At 35.7% G+C, this 19505-nt stretch overlaps 1 protein-coding gene across 2 annotated transcripts in view; it reads left to right on the top strand.

Moving 5' to 3' along the window:
- The window catches only part of LOC129243667 (gamma-1-syntrophin), a 242349-nt gene that overhangs the window by 70700 nt on the left and 152144 nt on the right, over positions 1–19505 (top strand). For both annotated transcript variants that reach the window (XR_008582333.1, XM_054880859.1), the window contains 2 exons: positions 5348–5497; positions 10432–10717. Coding sequence is in view for 1 of the 2 variants with exons in the window: in XM_054880859.1 (XP_054736834.1) it covers positions 5348–5497; positions 10432–10717 (436 nt within the window). In the remaining variant the exon portion in view is untranslated. The remainder of the gene's footprint in view (positions 1–5347; positions 5498–10431; positions 10718–19505) is intronic.

Here is a 19505-nt window from a genome sequence, read left to right as displayed (position 1 = left end):
ACTATCACTACGTCTTCTTCTTTCACAGCATTGCAACGCGGGCTGCGTCAAAGCTTCCTTCACAATGTTGCTCCAAAGCGATCGATCTTGAGCTTTTGCCTCGTAGTTACGTATTCCCAAATACTTGAGATCGTTTTCCATTGGTTTGCCATTGGCCCTTACGCCCATTAGCTTTCCTGCCATGGATTTCTTCATGGCACAGTCAGAAGGCATACAGCAACATGACCTAGCCATCTTATGCGCTGCACTTTAACAAAACGTACAATTGTCTCGTTCTGAGTGAGATCGTTTAGTTCGGAATTGTACCGAATTCTATAAATTCTTTCCATGCTAGGAATCAGCGCGCAGTCAGCAACTTTAAGAGTCCATACCTCACATCCCTACGTTGAGATTGCTCGGATAAGGGTCTTGTACATAGTTAGCTTTGTAGTTTTAGGCAAGAGCCGGGCCTTCAACAAATTTAGGTGAATATAATGCTTTTTGTTGTCGGCGTTGATACGATCCCTGACTGCAGAAGTTGAATCACAGCTACATGCGAACATAACTCCCAAAAACTTAAAATGCTGGACTGCTTCAAGAGTACATAGGTATAAGCTCCAACCTGAAAATTTTGCACCTGTGTATGCCGCCTCGACTTCAGCAAATAATTGGTTTTGCTCTCGTTTACAAACAGACCAAAAAAGTTCGCAATTTTGTTAACTTTTAAAATGTTTTCTTGTAAGTCGTTCGTATTCCTCGAGAAAATAGCGATATCATCTGCCTAAGCACATATTTGGGTTGTTTTAATTAACAAGGCACTGTCTTTGTTGACTTCCTTAGCCTCAAATTAAATATAACAGTTGAAAGGATATCACGTTGTTTTACACCTGTTTCAATAGAGATAGAATCTGTGAGCTTCCCTTGAATGATCACTTATTACTACTACTGCTGTGGGCAAAAAGTAAGGTGAATTTATTTGTCAAAGTTCGCGGGACTAAAATTTCGCTCTAGTTATTTTTTCATGAGTTGGCAGCACTGTTAATAACATCTGGGCCAACTTTCATGTGAATGTCATTATCAGGAATATATTATATTTACGTTTTTGTTTACCAAACGACCAAGAGTGCATTTTTCGATTTTTACAATGTCTGATTTGATTGAGCAGAGAAGTACCATCGAATTTTGTTTGCGGGATGAAATTTCGGCTGCGGAAACGTTTAGCATGTCGCAGAAAAATGTTTATAAGTGGTACAAAGACTTCAAAGAGGGTCGAGAAAGTATTGATGACTTGGAGCGCTCCGGACGACCATCGACGTCAACAGATGACCAACACGTCATTAAAAAGAAGGAGTTAGTGCTCAAAAATCGTCGGTTAACCGTTAAGGACCTTACTGATATGATCGGAATATCAGAAGGATCTGTGAAAACCATTTTGAAAGACCATTTGGGCTTACGAAAAGTCAAATCTCGTTTGGTACCGAAAACTCTCAATTTCTTGGAAATAAGTCGTCGCGTTGATGTGTGTGAAACAATACTTTCAGACTATCAGGACAAGCTCAAATGCATCATTACGGGAGATGAGACTTGGATTTATGCTTGCGACTCTGAAACAACCGACCAATCAAGCGAGTATCGTGTTAAAGGCGAGGCCAGACCGAAAAGAGCACGTCAAAGTCGTTCAGAAATAAAGGTCATGATGAAAGTTTTTTTGGATTTTCGTGGTGTGGTGCATTATGAATTCCTTCCACCTGGCCAAAGTGTTAATAATTAATATTATTTGAGCGTTATGCGTCGTTTACGTGAATCAATTCGTCTAAAAGGACCAGAATTATGGGCCAACAACTCTTGGTTTTTGCATCACGATAATGCACCGTCTCACACTGCACTCGTTCTTCGTGACCATTTCGCCAAAAATTCAACGCATATCGTTCCGCAACCACCGTATTCGCCTGATTTGGCTCCGTGTGACTTCTGGCTATTCCCAAAACTCAAGAGACCACTCCGGGGAACGCGTTTCGAGTCGATTGAGGAGATAAAAGCTGAATCGAAGAAGGTGCTGATGGCTATACTGGAAATGGACTATTTGGCATGTTTCGGGGATTGGAAAAATCGTTGGCATAAGTGTATTTCATCAGGAGGGGATTATTTTGAAGGGGATGAAATTGATTTACAAGAATAAATAAAGATTTTTCAGTTTACAACCGAATTCACCTTACTTTTTGCCCACAGTAGTAAGCTCTGATTATTATTACTACAAAGCTCTGATTATTATTACTACAAAGCTTATTCATATTAGCTTATTCAAAAAAGCGGAACATAAAAATATATATATATAAATATTCCGATGAAAAAAAAATTCACCTGCGATATGTTACAAGCGACTGTGATTAAAGTTTAATAAAAAAACATAAATATTTTCGGGTATATACGCAATATAATAAATATTAAAATATTGCCTCCTGTCCGCTTGTATCGGTGTTTGAATTTTTGGCCGCAACAACTACTTATAATATTTTTCCCTCGTCTAAATGCCTTGGTTTGTAATTATCTTGAAAACGATAAATTACACTGCCCTGCAAATTTCAATTTTTCTGATGCGAATAAGATGTGGCCTAGTGTTCCCGAAGGGAATTTTCGCGCTGAGCACGAATCCGAGTTCAAAAATTTTCCATCACGTCAGGTTTTCGAGAAAAAGGGGGTTGAAACCCCTAAAAATAGCGTATTTGGCCATTTTTTCAAAAATTGTGAAGCAGAACCCCAACCCTAACCCTAGGTTTGTAATCAGCGACACTAAATACCTTAGGAACACTGCACTTTTCATTATATCTTATCTTGGGTGTAGATAAGTTCCTATGTTCATTTTTTTCCCTACCCCCGTAGACATAAGTACACCCCCTACTCTAAGGGTGCATGCGAACAATTTGGGTTTGGGCTTATTTCAAAGAGCAAAGTTCAACCTTCAATTACTGACAATAACGAAGATCGTAGCACGTTAGGGCTCTGCTCCACAATTTTTGAAAAATGGCCAAATACGCTATTTTTAGGGGTTTCAACCCCCTTTTTCTCGAAAACCTGACGTGATGGAAAATTTTTGAACTCGGATTCGTGCTTAGCGCGAAAATTCCCTTCGGGATCACTAGGTCCCATCTTATTCGCAAAACCGATGCAGGGCAGTGTTATTGATCATTTTTTGTAATTCTTTACGTTATCAGCTAACAAAACTATGTCATCCGCATACAAAAACAGTCGCACATTAATATTCTCAATATCGATTCCCCCTCATTTGTAAGTCAGTTAAATAAATGGGGAAAATAAAGGTGATAATAATCGTCGTTGTCTCACACCGGTTGAATTCATTTGAATACATTCATAATTATATATATATTAGCGTGGGGAAAAATAAATCCATTATTTTTATGTACACTCTTCGCCCAATTGATTTGATTCGATCTTTAGCTCCTGAGCGATGCTATGATTGCTAAGATGCCGGTCAACTTCGATTACTTCTGTCACTGAAAAACCCTCTAGTAATATTTTAGTCCAGTTTATTACTTTCATTCCAAAAAGATACTCGCAAAAAGTGGTTCAGCAGGGTAAGGAAATTTTTTTTTCCTAGTGTCTATGACATTGTACTTGTCACTGTGTAATTGCATAAAAATAATGATTTATGATTTTATACTCATGAAGAGAAAGCGCCCCCTTGAGGACACGCGATGAAGTGTTTTTTTTTGTCACACGCAAACGATCAAAATGTGTAGGAAGTAAGTAAAATTAATGTCTTTGCAATCGTTAGAAATTTTTTCCATCATTAAAAATTCATTCTGGAGAGAAATTTCTGATTGATTTAGTACCAAAGTTATTTTACTGTTAATTTAACTTTGATGAAACAAATGACATCGTAGCAGCCAAAAATGTGAAAGCTGAAATCGTGAACAAATTTACAAATTCGAGTTAATCGATACTTATGAAATAGGGAATGGGTAAGTGATTTTGCTTGTGGACTTGCTGACAACTAAAACCAATATACAAGGTGAAGTTCAAAACAAACAAGACTGAGCTAAAATAGAAACGATAGGAATTTTGTTCTAATAACTTCGAGTTTTTTTATTCTGGCCTCGATATACTGTTTTGCGTGATCTAAAAGCTTTTCGAAAGAGTGTTTCAGGTCATTGGCCGGAATGTTCTTTAGGATGTCGGTACAAGCCTTTTACGCAAAACGAGGAGCCATATCAGGCGAATACGGTAAGTGATTGTTGGTTAAAATGCGATTTCTAGTCAAAAAATCCGTCACAAAAGTGGATCGATGAGACAATGCATTATCATGCAATAAGCTCAAGCTTCCTCCTTCGCGGTATTCAGGGCGCTTCAAAACGCCAAGATAGAAAATAGCATTAACGAATTGGCCCTTTGGCACTAACTCCTTGTGGATATTTCCTTGAAATCGTAAAAACAAATGATTTTTGACTTCTCTAAATGCGATTTTTTGGGTGGGGGCTCGTCTGGGACCTTCCATTTGGCACTTTGACGCTTAGTTTCAGATTCATGTTGGAAACTTTTCTCGCCTCTCTGATCAGTTAAATGCGATAAATCGATTTTTGGAGATATTCAACTCCGATTCAATGAATTTCAACGATGATTTCGGTTCATTTTTGATAAATTTACGAACAATTTCGATGGAGTTTTCGGTGATTACTGATTTGTTCATTGTCATTTATGTCCTTACAACCATCTCTGTGACGTGTAAACCACTCATAAACTCTGGCACGAGATAGACAATCATCGCCATAAACTTCTTTCATCAATTCAAATGTTTCGGTTAACATTTTACCGATTTTAAAACAAAATTTGATATTAGCTCTTTGTTCGAAACTCAAAAAATGTCGATAAACTCATGAAATAATCGAAGTTGACCGGCATGTTAGCAGTCGCAGCATCGCCTAAGAGCTAAAGATCGACCACAAAACAGTTTTAAACCTTTTGCGCAAAAGTTTTAGGCCAACATAATGAAATTTTTTCCTCCAAACTAATTTGATAATTGTTATGTTATTAAAGTGAAAAATAAATAAATAGTGACAACTTGCATTTATGGTGGTACTTTTATAATTTTGGAACGGTACCATACCCATCATCTCTTCTCTACGGGGCATCTATTTTTACTCACATTTTCAGTGCGTTACCAAAGATTTCATTTTTTTTATTAAGAAAAAGTTTTCTCATTCAGCTATTTTGCAGAAAGAGTACTTCATTATTCTCCAATATGTTTTCCGTATTACCATTTCAAATATAGTAGTGTTTAGTTTTCTTATTTTATCTTGCTTCTATAATAGATAAAAACAATGTTTAAGCATTTACATTAACTTCTTTTCAGATCCGCACTGGCATGGTAAATGTCAGCGATGGCAAAAGTAAACCAGAACCACTTAGACTGAATTTAACTATGGAACTAGTCACCTTACAAAGATTAGAGGTAGTTACGCCAACAAATCCTCAACACAATGGGCCACCAATGGAGTCAAAGGCAAGTAATTTTCAAATCAAATTACAAATTAAAAAATTATATCACTAAGTCACAGTAATTTATTAGATTAATAAATATTTCCAAACAATAAGCCTTACAATGGAGACTCCAAGAAAAGGCAGCTCATGGCCTAAACTTTACTCTATGTAATTGCGTTGAAATTCAAAAATTTGTTAAGCCAACAATTTATTTGACCACTTTATATACATAAACAGTTTATTTTGACTTTGACAAAAAATAAAAATTTGCCTGATGTATTTGAAGCAACTCGTAACTCAATTTAACTTGAAATGAGCTGAATGTTGTTTCTGTTAAAATACTGTGAGATCGCCCAAGGGGATGCTGTATGCTGCAGTTGTACGCAATACGAAGTTTACCAAGAAGTAGAATACATATTTACACATACATGCAACCATACATATGTACATTTTATGTAATCTACAGTGAAAAGCTATCGTCAAATATTCCAGTTCATGAACTGGCATCTAACTGGAAAAATGTGTACTGGTTCGAGTGGGGCTAGTTGTGTACCAGTTGGCAAATGACCAGAGATTAAGAGAGAATGAAAAACAAATAATTTTCTAATATATTTGTTTGCTTTATTATTACCATAATGTTTATAATATTTTTACCATTTATTTTGGAATAGATAGAATTTTGAAGTATGTCCTAATTGAAAAATGAATGAATGAATGAATTGAAAAAAATTAAATCGTACACTATATTGAAACATAACCAACCAAATATTTTTTAAAATTTCCATTTACCATTTTCTTATTTATTTTTTTTTTCAACTCCACCAAAACTGATCATTTTCACCACAAATTGGATTCGATTTTTTTTTGCCTATTTGAACTAGTTCGTTATGAGGTTAGGTTAGATCTTGGTGGTAGTCGGTCAGTACGACCAACTCACTTAGACCTTAAAGGTGCGTTGTGATACCACTGGGTGACACGGGCACCTCATTTATTCTTCGTGAATTAAGCCAAAAATGGCCTCATCGCTGAATGGTTATGTAGAGCGTGTGACGACGCTTTGATTTTCGTAATACAATTCTGCGATTTGTAAACATTGTTGAAACGTAAGTCTTGCCATAATGAAATGTCAATGAATACTGAAAATTTTATGTATTTAGTTTGATAGTAGTCACGCGTGATGTGTCAAAAACCCCTATTGGAAAAAGTACCTCCCATCTGATCAGCCTTTACAAAACTATGATCGTGCCAATCTAGGCATATGGCATAGAAATCTGGGGAACTGTAAGTAAAACTAGCATCAACATTATTCAACGACTACAATCGGAAATACTCAGAATATTAACTAATGCTCCTTGGTACGTCCTAAATGAAGACAATCATCGTGCCATCAATATCGATGCAATAGCAGAAATCATCCGCAAATGCAGAAGAAATCGTATTCTCCGTTTAACGAATATTTCGAATACTGACAAGCCACAACTTCAATCGACAGAAAGCGCAACCTCCAGACGGATCAAACGGCCAACACCAACTCAGCTGAAAGCAAGAAAAAATTTAAAGCTACTCATAAAGCATAAATTGCAAAACAGACAAATACTCAACCAAAATGTACAATTGATAACGATTAATACTATGAAACCCAAGGAGTAAAAATAATAACTTAGTGTCATAAAAAGTATGTAATTAAAAAAGGAAGCAAAAACCAAAACAAGACTAAACTCCACAACATAAATACTCCGTGTAGAGCTCAAAGTAGAGGTGGCAGGACATTAAAGTGGTGATTCATCCAGAATCCAACTAGCGCTTCCGCATCATTTTGTTGCCACATCCTCCTTACCAACTTGTTTAACAGTTATTTAAAGCAAGACTATATCCAGTCTGTGCGGCTTAATAACCCTATTAGGTTGTTGACATCTAAGCCAGACAGTTATTCGACTCTCGAATAGCGGTTTGCCTAGGGATAACATACTGTTCTTCCATGGACATAGAGGAAATGGAAGATTATTTCCTTTTTCTCTGGTTGTTTATCACTGTGAAAGTATCTGTTGTGAGGTTGCCCATTTTGACTGCTTCTTCTCCGACAAACCAAAAGCCAGTTATGACTGCCGTTAGTCTCCAGACGTCCCGTCGTTTCACGTTTATCAATTTTGACGTTTGCTTAAGGTCTGGTCTGATCTCTCCATCGACAATACATTCCGCGATTTGGAGGTAAAGTGTTGTTAAGATTCAAGCGCCGGTGTTGATTTTGAATAAAATAAATTTTTTTTAGGAAATTATTGTCACATCTCTTTATTATGATAATAGAGGTATAGCTCATATCAACAAGGAGACCCATTTCTTCTCTGAAACGTTTTCGAATTTTTTCTTTGGTTTCCTGCAATATTTTTTTCGCTTCTTTTGATCATGCTTGCCATATTTTTAATGTTACCTTATACGATAAATGCAATAGAGACTCGAAGAAACGAATTCTATAGGGTGATCAATCATGAGGTGCTTTTTTCAATAGTTAAAAAAAAACAAAAATGTAAATTATGTTCAAAACCTTTATTTATCATTTGAAAGGACATTCTTTGGCATTTACTTTTTGAATATGACTTCATTCAAATGTTGGCCGCAACTACGCTTAAGGTGGTCCATTCTGAAGGTCCAATTTTCAATCACTCGTTCGAGCATTTCATGAATAACACGCGTAATGTTGGCTTCCAGAGCTTCAATCGTAGCTGGTTTATCAGCCGTTGTTTTCTCTGGGTGTAAAGGTAGCTCTTGAACCTGTTCTGGTTGCTCTTCATCGCAAATACGGCAATTTTGCTTATTGACGTAACCATTGAGCCAGAAATGCGCCTCATCGCTGAACAAAATTTTGCTCGAAAACAGCGGATCTTCTTCAAACGCTGGTTTTCATAATACATTTGAACAATTTGTAGACGTTGTTGCGGTGTGAGTCTTTCCATGATGAAATGCCAAACGCTGTTCAACAAATCCACGATGACAGTTTGCCACAACTCGCGCGCGATCTAAAAAAAAAGCAAATGAAAAAAACTCCTCTTAATTGATCACCCTATAGCATGGATAACCGAGAGGCCAAATTTGAGTGCCTCGTTATTTATCTGAGTTGTTTTCTTCAGCTTATTAAAATCTTTCGAAGTTTGGTTACATATGTAGCACTTCATAGTGGATGTTGTAGCTGCGTTGCAGACTTTTTCGTCTACCATAGTAAGCAGTAAAGTGTGGTTTATTTTAGTAGCTCCATTAGCAGAATTTACTATCCTTTCTTCGAGTTCTTGGCACTCTTCTTCAAAGTAGACGATTTCTTCTTTTGTCACATCTTTTGTTTTATGGATAAATCTTGCTCGGATAGGTCGACAAACCTTATTGAACTTGGTTTTGGATTTTGCCAAACAATCTTATTGAGTTTTCCATTAATTGACACAATCAATCTCACAGGTACGAGTGAACTCAAGTGAACATGTGATTTCTGCCAAGAAACCTGTTTTTGCGGTGCATACTTTTAGAACTGAGAAAAAAAATTGTGTACATGCGGGGACAATTTTATAGCCGTTTATATTTGACAAGGGTCCAATTATTATTATATTATGATCACACTAACAATTTTACTTGGCAAGGTCTGACACCTATTTAAAAACACTATTGTTTGCTAAATTTTAGTAAAAAATAAATACTTTTTACTAGGACTTAAAAATCCTCACTTGGAGTGCAATCTTGTCATAAAACTAAAAAAATATATTTTTATCATAAAGTACATACCTTGTCATTCAAAAAAAGATTTTTTCGTTCACTTCACAAAACAAAAGCACAGTTAACCATTACACATTATGGAAATATAAGATTGACGAGAACGAAGATGTATGGTTAAAAGAATGACTAGGTTCCAATGAACAATGCTCAGGCATCAAACTGTGAAAATTCTGGCGTCTGTCTGTTATTTGATAAACCGATTATCTACCTTTAAGAAGATAGTTTCTGTGATGAGATGACACATTTTTTTCGACTTACCTGTATGACCTGGTTTTTCCATACAAATGCTCCTACATATGTGCGACTGGCAGCTTATGTTATAGTCCTACGTTTTGTTATTTATCATTATGCCATCGTGATTGTTTGAATTATAATTAACTAAAGTACATGAAGCAATAACACAGAACCCGACTAGTTGAGCTGTGAAGTAAACTGCTGGTAAAGTAGTTCAAACCCAGTAGGTTTGACTGCAGGGTGCGCATGAGAGTGTGTTTGCATGCATATTCAGTTCTTAGTTGTCATAAAAAAATGTTGGGCAGCACCACAATAGCACGAAGATCGGACTGATATTAAATACAATTAAGTGTTCGATTGCATGTAGAACATGACAATGTCCTTGAGGGGAAATGCGAACCAGTTTGACAAATGTAATGGCCTGGGACATGGATAATTCAGAAAAACTATGCGGCTGCATACCAAATTAAAATGCTACAAAAATTAATGTGCGCTGCCACGATTGCAGCAGTAACTTTAAAATTTAATGTTTAAATTTAATAATAAACAACTGACAAGTGGAATATCGCAAATGCCACATACGAATGAAATAATTTTTGGTAGTAAACTAAAAGTGAGTTAATTTTTGAATGCCATGGGCAACGTTTATTGAAATTAAAGGATTGGTGGGCAGAGGGTCAAGGTTTAAAGTTTGAAAAAAGTGAACAAGCATAGATGTATACATACATACATATGTACGAATGTATGCGAGTAATGAGACTTTTTGGAGACTTCATTAAAACGAACGAAAACTGTAGACTTGGCATATTTGTGTGTTTGTAAAATCTAAAAGGTAACAACACATTAATTTCTCGCCAGGCCGTAGAAATAACATTTTTTTTTTTAATTTTTTTTCTTTGTTTTTCTATATTCCACTTCATCTTAATACTTTATCTTCTTTTCTTCTGACTCTCTACTTGACTTTAGGAGCGCATGGTGCAGATTACCCGTCAAAAGCAAGGCGGCCTTGGGCTGAGCATAAAAGGCGGCGCCGAGCATAAATTGCCTATTTTAATATCGCGCATCTACAAGGATCAGGCGGCGGACATCACCGGACAACTATTTGTTGGCGATGCGATAATTAAGGTGAATGGCGAATATATCACAGCATGTCCACACGATGATGCGGTTAATATATTGCGCAATGCCGGCGATATCGTTGTGCTGACGGTGAAGCATTATCGAGCGGCGACGCCATTCCTGCAAAAGCAACGTGAGTTTACATTAACAAAACTTATGAAATTTAGTTATATTTGCCAGTTTTAATGCAAAGTACATCATAAACGTTTGGTTTGCAAGCTTTTTCATCTTAAAGCATTTGTACTTTGAATAAAATTGAAAGGTGATTTCGTTTATGAGTTTTACAATAGTCATTTAAGTATTCTCCTAAATCTAACAGACCCTGCTTCGAATAATTTTATTTCAATATTTTTTTTTAATTCTCAAGCGGTTGCTCAAAAATATGAAAACCAACACTTTCCCAAAAATTAAAAAAAAAATGTTTTCCAAAAAATTTTTCTTTTTAAAAATTCCGTTTTATGCTAAACAAAAACTATAAAAATGTTAAAAATATCCCAAGATATTTCTTTAAAAAAAATCATCCCTGAATAAACCTGAAAATTATTAAATTTATTTAAATATTTTTCCAGTTTACTTCTTAGACCCACAAATAAGCAAATTCCCAGAAAAATTTCTAAAATATCAGGTCAGTCCATAAGTTCGTGCGTATTTTACCCATAATTTCGCTCTTGTACGATTTTTGCATACAAAAGTTGGGAAAGGTTTCAAAGCTGGGAAAATAGTTTCCGCATAGACTTTCCGTCGCCAAACTTCAGCAGAGAGTGAATGTTTGTTCTGAGCTGCTATAATGGCTTAAAAATGAAAGTTTTTTCAACCGTATCATTACTGATGATGAAAAATGGGTCCTCTACAATAATCCTGTTCGAAAACGCCAATGTTTAGATAAAGATGAAACACCAGAACCGTCCCCTAGATATGGCCTTCACCCCAAGAAGATTCTCATGTCTATTTGGTGGGGTATGCACGGTATTGCTTATTATGAACTTCTGGAACCAAACCAGATGATAATTGCTGATTATTATTCTCATCATCTACAAAACCTGAATGAGGCACTTAACAAAAATCGACCGTCTTTAGTGAATAAAAGCAAAGTTTTGTTTCACCACGACAACGAAAGACCTCATACCGCAAGGCAAACATTAGGCAAGCTGAACGAGCTCGAATGGGAGCTCATCCGGTTTCCACCATACTCTGCGGATATTGCACCTTGTGTTTATCACCTTTTCCGTTGACTTCAATCCCATATGAGTTAGCTTCTCAAACGAAGCTATAAAAAGGGATATTGAAGCATATTTTGGCTCCAAGGACAAACAATTTTTTGAGCAGGGACTTAAAAATTTGTCTAAACGTTGCGAAGATATTGTAAATAATGAAGGAAAATATATTATTGATTAACCAGTTAACTGTGATTGACGAGTATACTCGTCATGGAGAAGTGGCAAAATTTTGTGTATTGACGAGTATACTCGTCATGCGTATAAATTAGTGACCATTGGCTATTTAAATTACAATTTTTGAGAAAAACAACACATATTCTCAAATTTCAAGACGTTTAGAATATTTTGAGGCTATGCCGGAATAAAACAAACAAATAGAAAATATAAACAGTTTGAGATGATGTCATGCTTCCCCGAATGCACTGGTTGAAAAAGTTCACCAGTTCGCATAATGAATTTATTTATGTGCGATGATAACGTTTTTTAGATGTTAACCTAAAAGGGGCAAAGGCAAAAGTCAAAAAGTGGATTTATAAACTAGAAAGCTAACTCGTGTATGTCAGTGCATATCTTACCAAGTGCCGGCGGTTCTTATCAAATAAGTACAGTGAAACGTAAGAATTTCAAGTGCGTAAATATTATAAAGTTGTCCAGAAGTTCTGTAAATTACTATTTTTTTATTTTTAGTTCATTTGTTCCCAAAATGAGCAACTATCCAACTATCTTTTTCATCCAATATCTTACCAGCGCAACTTACTCTGTGATTGACGAATATACTCGTCATAGCTCAATTCTGGCGACACAAAACTGTGCGCACTTTTAAATGGGAGCGCCACAGTTAACTGGTTAATAAATACTTTAAACATCTTTTTTATTAATTTTAAAACCACCTTTAAAAAACACACGAACTTATGGGCTGACCTGATACTTCGATAATTTGACATGGAATCGCTTCAATATTTTTGCAGTATAGTGAAACTTATTTGATAGACATAATCAATAAAATTTTACGCCAAATCAAAAATTTGAGCTATGTGAGAGCTACATTTGATAGATGCAAATCAAGGATAATAGATTTACCAAGTTTCGCCATTAACGTTTTCACACAATCGTCCACACAGTCCTAGTTCAGACGGCCACGAAGCAACATGGCTGAGGACTATGTTGATTTTCTCCGTATATCTCAGCTTTTTTGTAAACGCATCTCCTATTTCGTCAGCCTATCTATCAGCTGATTCTGTTAAATTCGCTGAGAGGTGAGTAACGGCTTAATATTGCCCATATCCATGACGAAAATATGTTTAATGGTGCGGCCCATAACATAACATAACATAACATAACATAACATAACATAACATAACATAACATAACATAACATAACATAACATAACATAACATAACATAACATAACATAACATAACATAACATAACATAACATAACATAACATAACATAACATAACATAACATAACATAACATAACATAACATAACATAACATAACATAACATAACATAACATAACATAACATAACATAACATAACATAACATAACATAACATAACATAACATAACATAACATAACATAACATAACATAACATAACATAACATAACATAACATAACATAACATAACATAACATAACATAACATAACATAACATAACATAACATAACATAACATAACATAACATAACATAACATAACATAACATAACATAACATAACATAACATAACATAACATAACATAACATAACATGGACATCAAAAACGCGTTCAACTCTGCAAAGTGGAGCAATATTTTAATGTCTCTCAAAGAACTAAGAGTACCGGGTTATCTACTGTGCATAATCCGTAGCTACTTCACCAACAGAATTCTGCAATACGATACAGACGGTGGCCAAAAAACAAAACAAATCACTGGCGGGGTCCCCCAAGGATCTGTCCTTGGTCCAACACTATGGAATGTCATGTACGACGGGGTCCTCAAACTAAAACTACCAGACGGTGCTACTATCGTAGGCTATGCAGATGATATTGCGCTTGTAGTTACGGATAGAAATATAGACCACCTGGAAGCAAAAAGCAATGACGCAGCAGCAAGGGTAAGGCTATGGTTGGCAAAATCCGGATTGGAATTGGCAGCCCAAAAAACCGAGGCGGTACTCATCAGTGGGCGGAGAAAAAAGGAGGAAATAAAAGTACGTATCGGCACCCATGAAATATCCTCTAAGGCGTCGATAAAGTATCTTGGCGTGATAATAGACAGGCGACTTAGCTACAAGCAGCACCTATCTGCAGTAAGCGCAAGAGCTGATGCCATCAATGGAGCGCTAACACGAATGTTGCCTAATATTGGTGGCCCGCAAGGCAACAGAAGGCGTGTCTTATCGACAGTGGTAGACTCCGTACTCTTTTACGCTGCCCCGATATGGGCAGGAGCTAAATCGTCCAGCATACATTATGCAGCACAGGTACTTCGCCGAAGTGCAATAAGGGTAGCTTGTGGCTACAGAACGGTCTCGAGAGACGCGATAGGCGTAATCGCGAGCAAACTACCAGCTGACATTCAGGCAAAGGAATTGAGCCGTCTCTATGGCAGGCGACGGGCTAAGCCGTCATTAGAAGAAAAAGCTGAAGAGAGACTTCATTCGATAGAAGAATGGCAAATCAGATGGGATTCGTCAACTAACGGACGTTGGACTCATAGGCTTATCTCAAATATTAGCCAATGGGTGACCAGGAAACACGGCCATACGCCCATGACATAACATAACATAACATAACATAACATAACATAACATAACATAACATAACATAACATAACATAACATAACATAACATAACATAACATAACATAACATAACATAACATAACATAACATAACATAACATAACATAACATAACATAACATAACATAACATAACATAACATAACATAACATAACATAACATAACATAACATAACATAACATAACATAACATAACATAACATAACATAACATAACATAACATAACATAACATAACATAACATAACATAACATAACATAACATAACATATCATATCATATCATAACATAACATAACATAACATAACATAACATAACATAACATAACATAACATAACATAACATAACATAACATATCATATCATATCATAACATAACATGCTGTTCAAGCAAGGTAACGACGCATTTTTTGGTGCGTGCAGCCGGCTACATAGAATTATAAGACGTTATCACGTCAAAAAATAATAACATTAAAACAACAGGTATTATTAACAAACTTGGTTTTATTTTAAATTCTTCAAGTAAATCAAATTAATAATAATCAATAAGAAGGCATATGCAAATACAAATACGTGAGTTTATATATGTACATATGCGCATATACATACATATATACGCTCACTTAAGTAGGAGAGAGCAAGATGTCGAACGTTGCCGTTCGTTTGCTTTGGTCGTTCCGCGCTTTCGCTTGCAGTTCATTCAAGGTAACGGCAATGAGCAAGGTAACGACAAATGAGCAAGGTAAAGGCAATGAGCAAGGTAACACTAATGAGCAAGGTAACGACACATTTTTTCGTGCGTGCAGCCTGTTAAATCGAATTATAAGACGTTATCACGTCAAAAAAAATTTTTCGGGTGTACAACTAATTAATTAATATTTTGCCAGTGGCAAAAAATCAAGTAAATTTGATATGTCACAGTGAATATTAGTAAACACACACATTTTTTTTATTACAGTCAAAATGTATGTCAAATTACGTTCCAGCAAAACAGCATTTGCGAGGAGGTTTGCTTTTGTTCTTCAATTTAAAGAAAAGTGCAACAGAAGCACATCGTTTACTCTGAGAAGCTTATCCTGAATATGCTCCAGAGGTTAGAGTATGTCAGCAGTGGTTTGCATGATTTAAAAGTGGTGATTTTGACACAGAAGACGCTCTTTGTCTTCTTCTCAGGTCCATCAAAAAAGATTGAAGACGAAGAATTGGAGGTATTACTCGATCAAGATCCATGTCAAACTCAAGAAGTACTTGGAAAAACATTGAAAGTCACTCAACAAGCCATTTCTAAACGTTTAAAAGCAGCCGGATACATTCACAAACAAGGAAATTGGGTCCCACACGAATTGAAGCCGAGAGACATTGAGAGACGATTTTGCATGTCTGAAATGCATCGTATTGTCACTGGCGATGAAAAGTGGATTCATTACGACAACCCAAAGCGTAAAAGATCATATGTGAAGCCAGGCCAACCAGTCAAATCGACACCAAAGCCGAATATTCATGGTTTGATGGTAATGCTCTGTATTTGGTGGGATCAGAAGCGTGTGCTGTACTATGAGCTATTAAAATCGGGCAAGACGATCACGGGAGAGCTATACAGGCAACAATTGATACGTTTGAAGCAAGCAATAGCCGAAAAACGGCCAGAATGGGCGATCAGACACGAGAAATTAATTTTCAATCATAACATTGCTCGGCCACATGTTGCAGTACCGGTCAAAAATTATTTGGAAAATGCCGGATGGGAAATTCTACCTCACCCGCCTTATAGCCCAGGCATAGCTCCTTCTGATTACCACTTGTTTCGGTCGATACAGAATCATACATCATGTGGAATACGGTTCACCAATGATGAAAGTATTAAAACAAGGCTTGATGACTTTCTCGGCGCAAAAGATAAGAAGTTTTTTCGGGATGGAATCCATAAATTGCCTGGAAGATGGGAAAAAGTTGCCGCTTCCGATGGACAATAATAATTGAATAAAATATTTGTTCACTTTTATACTTAAATAAATAGTTTCTTAACAAAAAAATACGAAATTAATTAGTTGTACAGCCAATATAAAAAAATTTTATTGATACTAAAACGGAAACCATCTAATACAACTAACTAAGAATTCGCTTACTAATTTATATGAATTTGTTTTTTTTTTTCGTATTCTGACTGCTTTACGTTGAGTTCATATAATTTACTGAAGTCCAAATTTTCTTTATGGGAATAAAATTCAAGCATTTTATTATATTATCTGATATCACAAATTTACTTGCGATCAAACAAAGTACAGATTTCATTCAAACATTACTTAATATTTTTTCGTTACTTTTTGTACAAATTAAATTCTGCCCAGTCAAATATAAAATTAATATAGCACCAGAAGCAATTACAATTTCAAGTTGTTTCATATAAATTCACTTTAAATTTCGTTTCTTATTTCTTTAAAAATTGCTCATTATTTTGGCGTTTGTTGTTTCAAAACTTGAGTTCATTAAATTGCAAAGTTCCTGTCAAAACAAAATTCAAAGCACCACACAAATGGCAAACGCATGCCAGTAGGCTCAGTGCGTAATATACGCACACAAGCGCACATGCATACAAGCAGAAGCATATTTCACTACATACATACATTTCAGGGAGTCCCTTACCCGCCACTTCTCATATGTATTCACATTCAAGTTTTAATTAAATCTAATTAAAAAAGCAACGTCACGCAATTCATTAAAATAATAATGAAGTTCAGTTTTTATATTTACGAGAGCTCGCGTACTACAAATAACTAAGTGTACATTCATAAAGCACTTCATTTCAAATGATTATTAATATATGTTTTTTTTTTTTTCTTTTTTAATGCGCCCTTGCGTTTTATGCCTGTGGGCTCACATTTGCGGTCCTTTGATGTTTCTACTATTTGCACTTGTAACATAAAATTTATAGTGAGGTAATATTCGCAAAAGGTACACAAGATTCTAAGCTATGGGCGTACGTGAGTGTTCGGTGCTAGGCGGAACCTCAATGCGATATATAAAAACATATTAAAGATTTATACAATTTTTGACACTTTTTCTTGTAATCTGCTATGCTGAAATAAAAAGATAGACAAGTCCATCTGAACATTGAAAGTTTCTTTACCGGAATGACTGAAGGAGATGCAGAGAATGTGAAATAATCCACTTGGATCATTTTTAGATTTTTTGTCTAACTGTTTGAACTCACTAACCGCCGAAACTCCTTTTTCTGTAAATTTTTTTCTTTATTATATTACATTTTTTATAATATCTGTGGTTACAGAACCTAATAGACTAGAGGTATGAAATGATCTAAAAATAAGGTTTAAAAGTGGTTATCCATTTCATTTTCATTTCGATTCATTTAGTCTATGTCATGACTGGTATGTCTTACAGACTATGGGTATACGTTTTTACTTACAAGTAATGTAAATGACAGTTTGGAGTCTTTAGTGGTAGTCAGACTGCACTCTAGCTGGTCTAGATAACGCAAAACAAACCTCAAAGATTATTCAAGAATGTAAGAAGAAGCTTAACTCTTTTGGAAGACGGAATAAAGTTGTACTTATATGGGTTCAAAGGAATGAAATCGCCGCTGAATTGGCCAACTGCGCATCGGCGTTTCCCCATAGGAACCAGGGACAATAATCGCAATCAGTTCTACAGGAACCATAAACTGGATCAGCCACTATGTACGTATACAATTTACGTAAGGAACGATGGTCCGATCTAGGAAGCTGAAGTACTGAAAAGTATTTTGTGACAAGCCCGAACAGAAAACTATCGAACTTTTTCTAAAACTTGGTAAAAAGGCGTTCTGGTTTGTTACAAGACACAATCCATGGGGTCAGCATATGACCAGCATTGGAATGACTGAGGACCCGATTTGCCTCTCTTGCTTATAAGAGCCGAATAGCACGGAACATTTTCTCTGTGAGTGTCTTTGCAAGAGCAAGGCTACAAATTTTGGGTTCTGCTGTCACAAGAATGAGTAAAATTTGATCTCTCAAACCGGTGGATATTTTCAGCTTCACCATTTTGAGAGCACTAGCTATCTCTGTCTCTATCTCTTTCCATCCTATCTCTTCTTCTCTCACACTTTGAAGTACTCCAGCGCGTTTTTGAGCTCTTACCACCGAAATGGCACAAGTTTGTATCGGAGCAACTTAAAAATCGTCATGGGAGATTTCACTAAACCTGACAGATTTGGAAAGTCTGTACATTTTGTAGAAAACGAAACTGCAAGGTGGATTCTTGAGCGTTGCTCTAGACCGATGAATTCCTTGCCAAAAAAATATACAATGAATTCCTATTCACGATTAGAGAGCCACTGTGCAGTGGATAGGCAAATCCCGAGCTAGCTAAAGCAAATACAATACATTTTTTTTCTTTTCGGTAATGACACAACGTCACTTTTGTCCACACATCAGTTATAAAATATAACGGCTACTAACATTTATTGCAATTGCGTGTGTGGTACAGTCGCCTCACTGATAGTATCATATAACCACACAATTTAAAGCCATGCGAATTATTAATGCCATACAAATAGTAACTGATTTTAGTCCATAGCCATAGTTTACACACAAATAATATCCCAGGCTCATTCATTAATGAAAATTACGTATTGATTTAAATGCTAAAAATGTTCGTCTTAATCTTCATTAACTCCGAAAATTTGCTAATTATTGGCAAATCAATCCGTTACGCATTTAGCCACTCGCAGTTTGGTTATTATTTATTCATTTACGCAACGCAAGTTTTTGGCATAATTCTAACACAAATACAGCAACTATACATATATATAAATATACGAGGTGTGTTCAAAAAGTATCACGAATTTTGTGTTTTTTTCAAAAATTATTTATTTATTCATTAATATCTATTTTATCCCCTTCAAAGTAGTCCCCATGAGATAT

The sequence above is a fragment of the Anastrepha obliqua genome, chromosome 4 (genome assembly GCF_027943255.1).
Source record: "Anastrepha obliqua isolate idAnaObli1 chromosome 4, idAnaObli1_1.0, whole genome shotgun sequence".
In the NCBI taxonomy this organism is placed as follows: Eukaryota; Metazoa; Arthropoda; class Insecta; order Diptera; family Tephritidae; genus Anastrepha; species Anastrepha obliqua.
The sequence above is the reverse complement of the archived record's forward strand: the minus strand, read 5'-3'. Positions and strand labels throughout refer to the sequence as shown.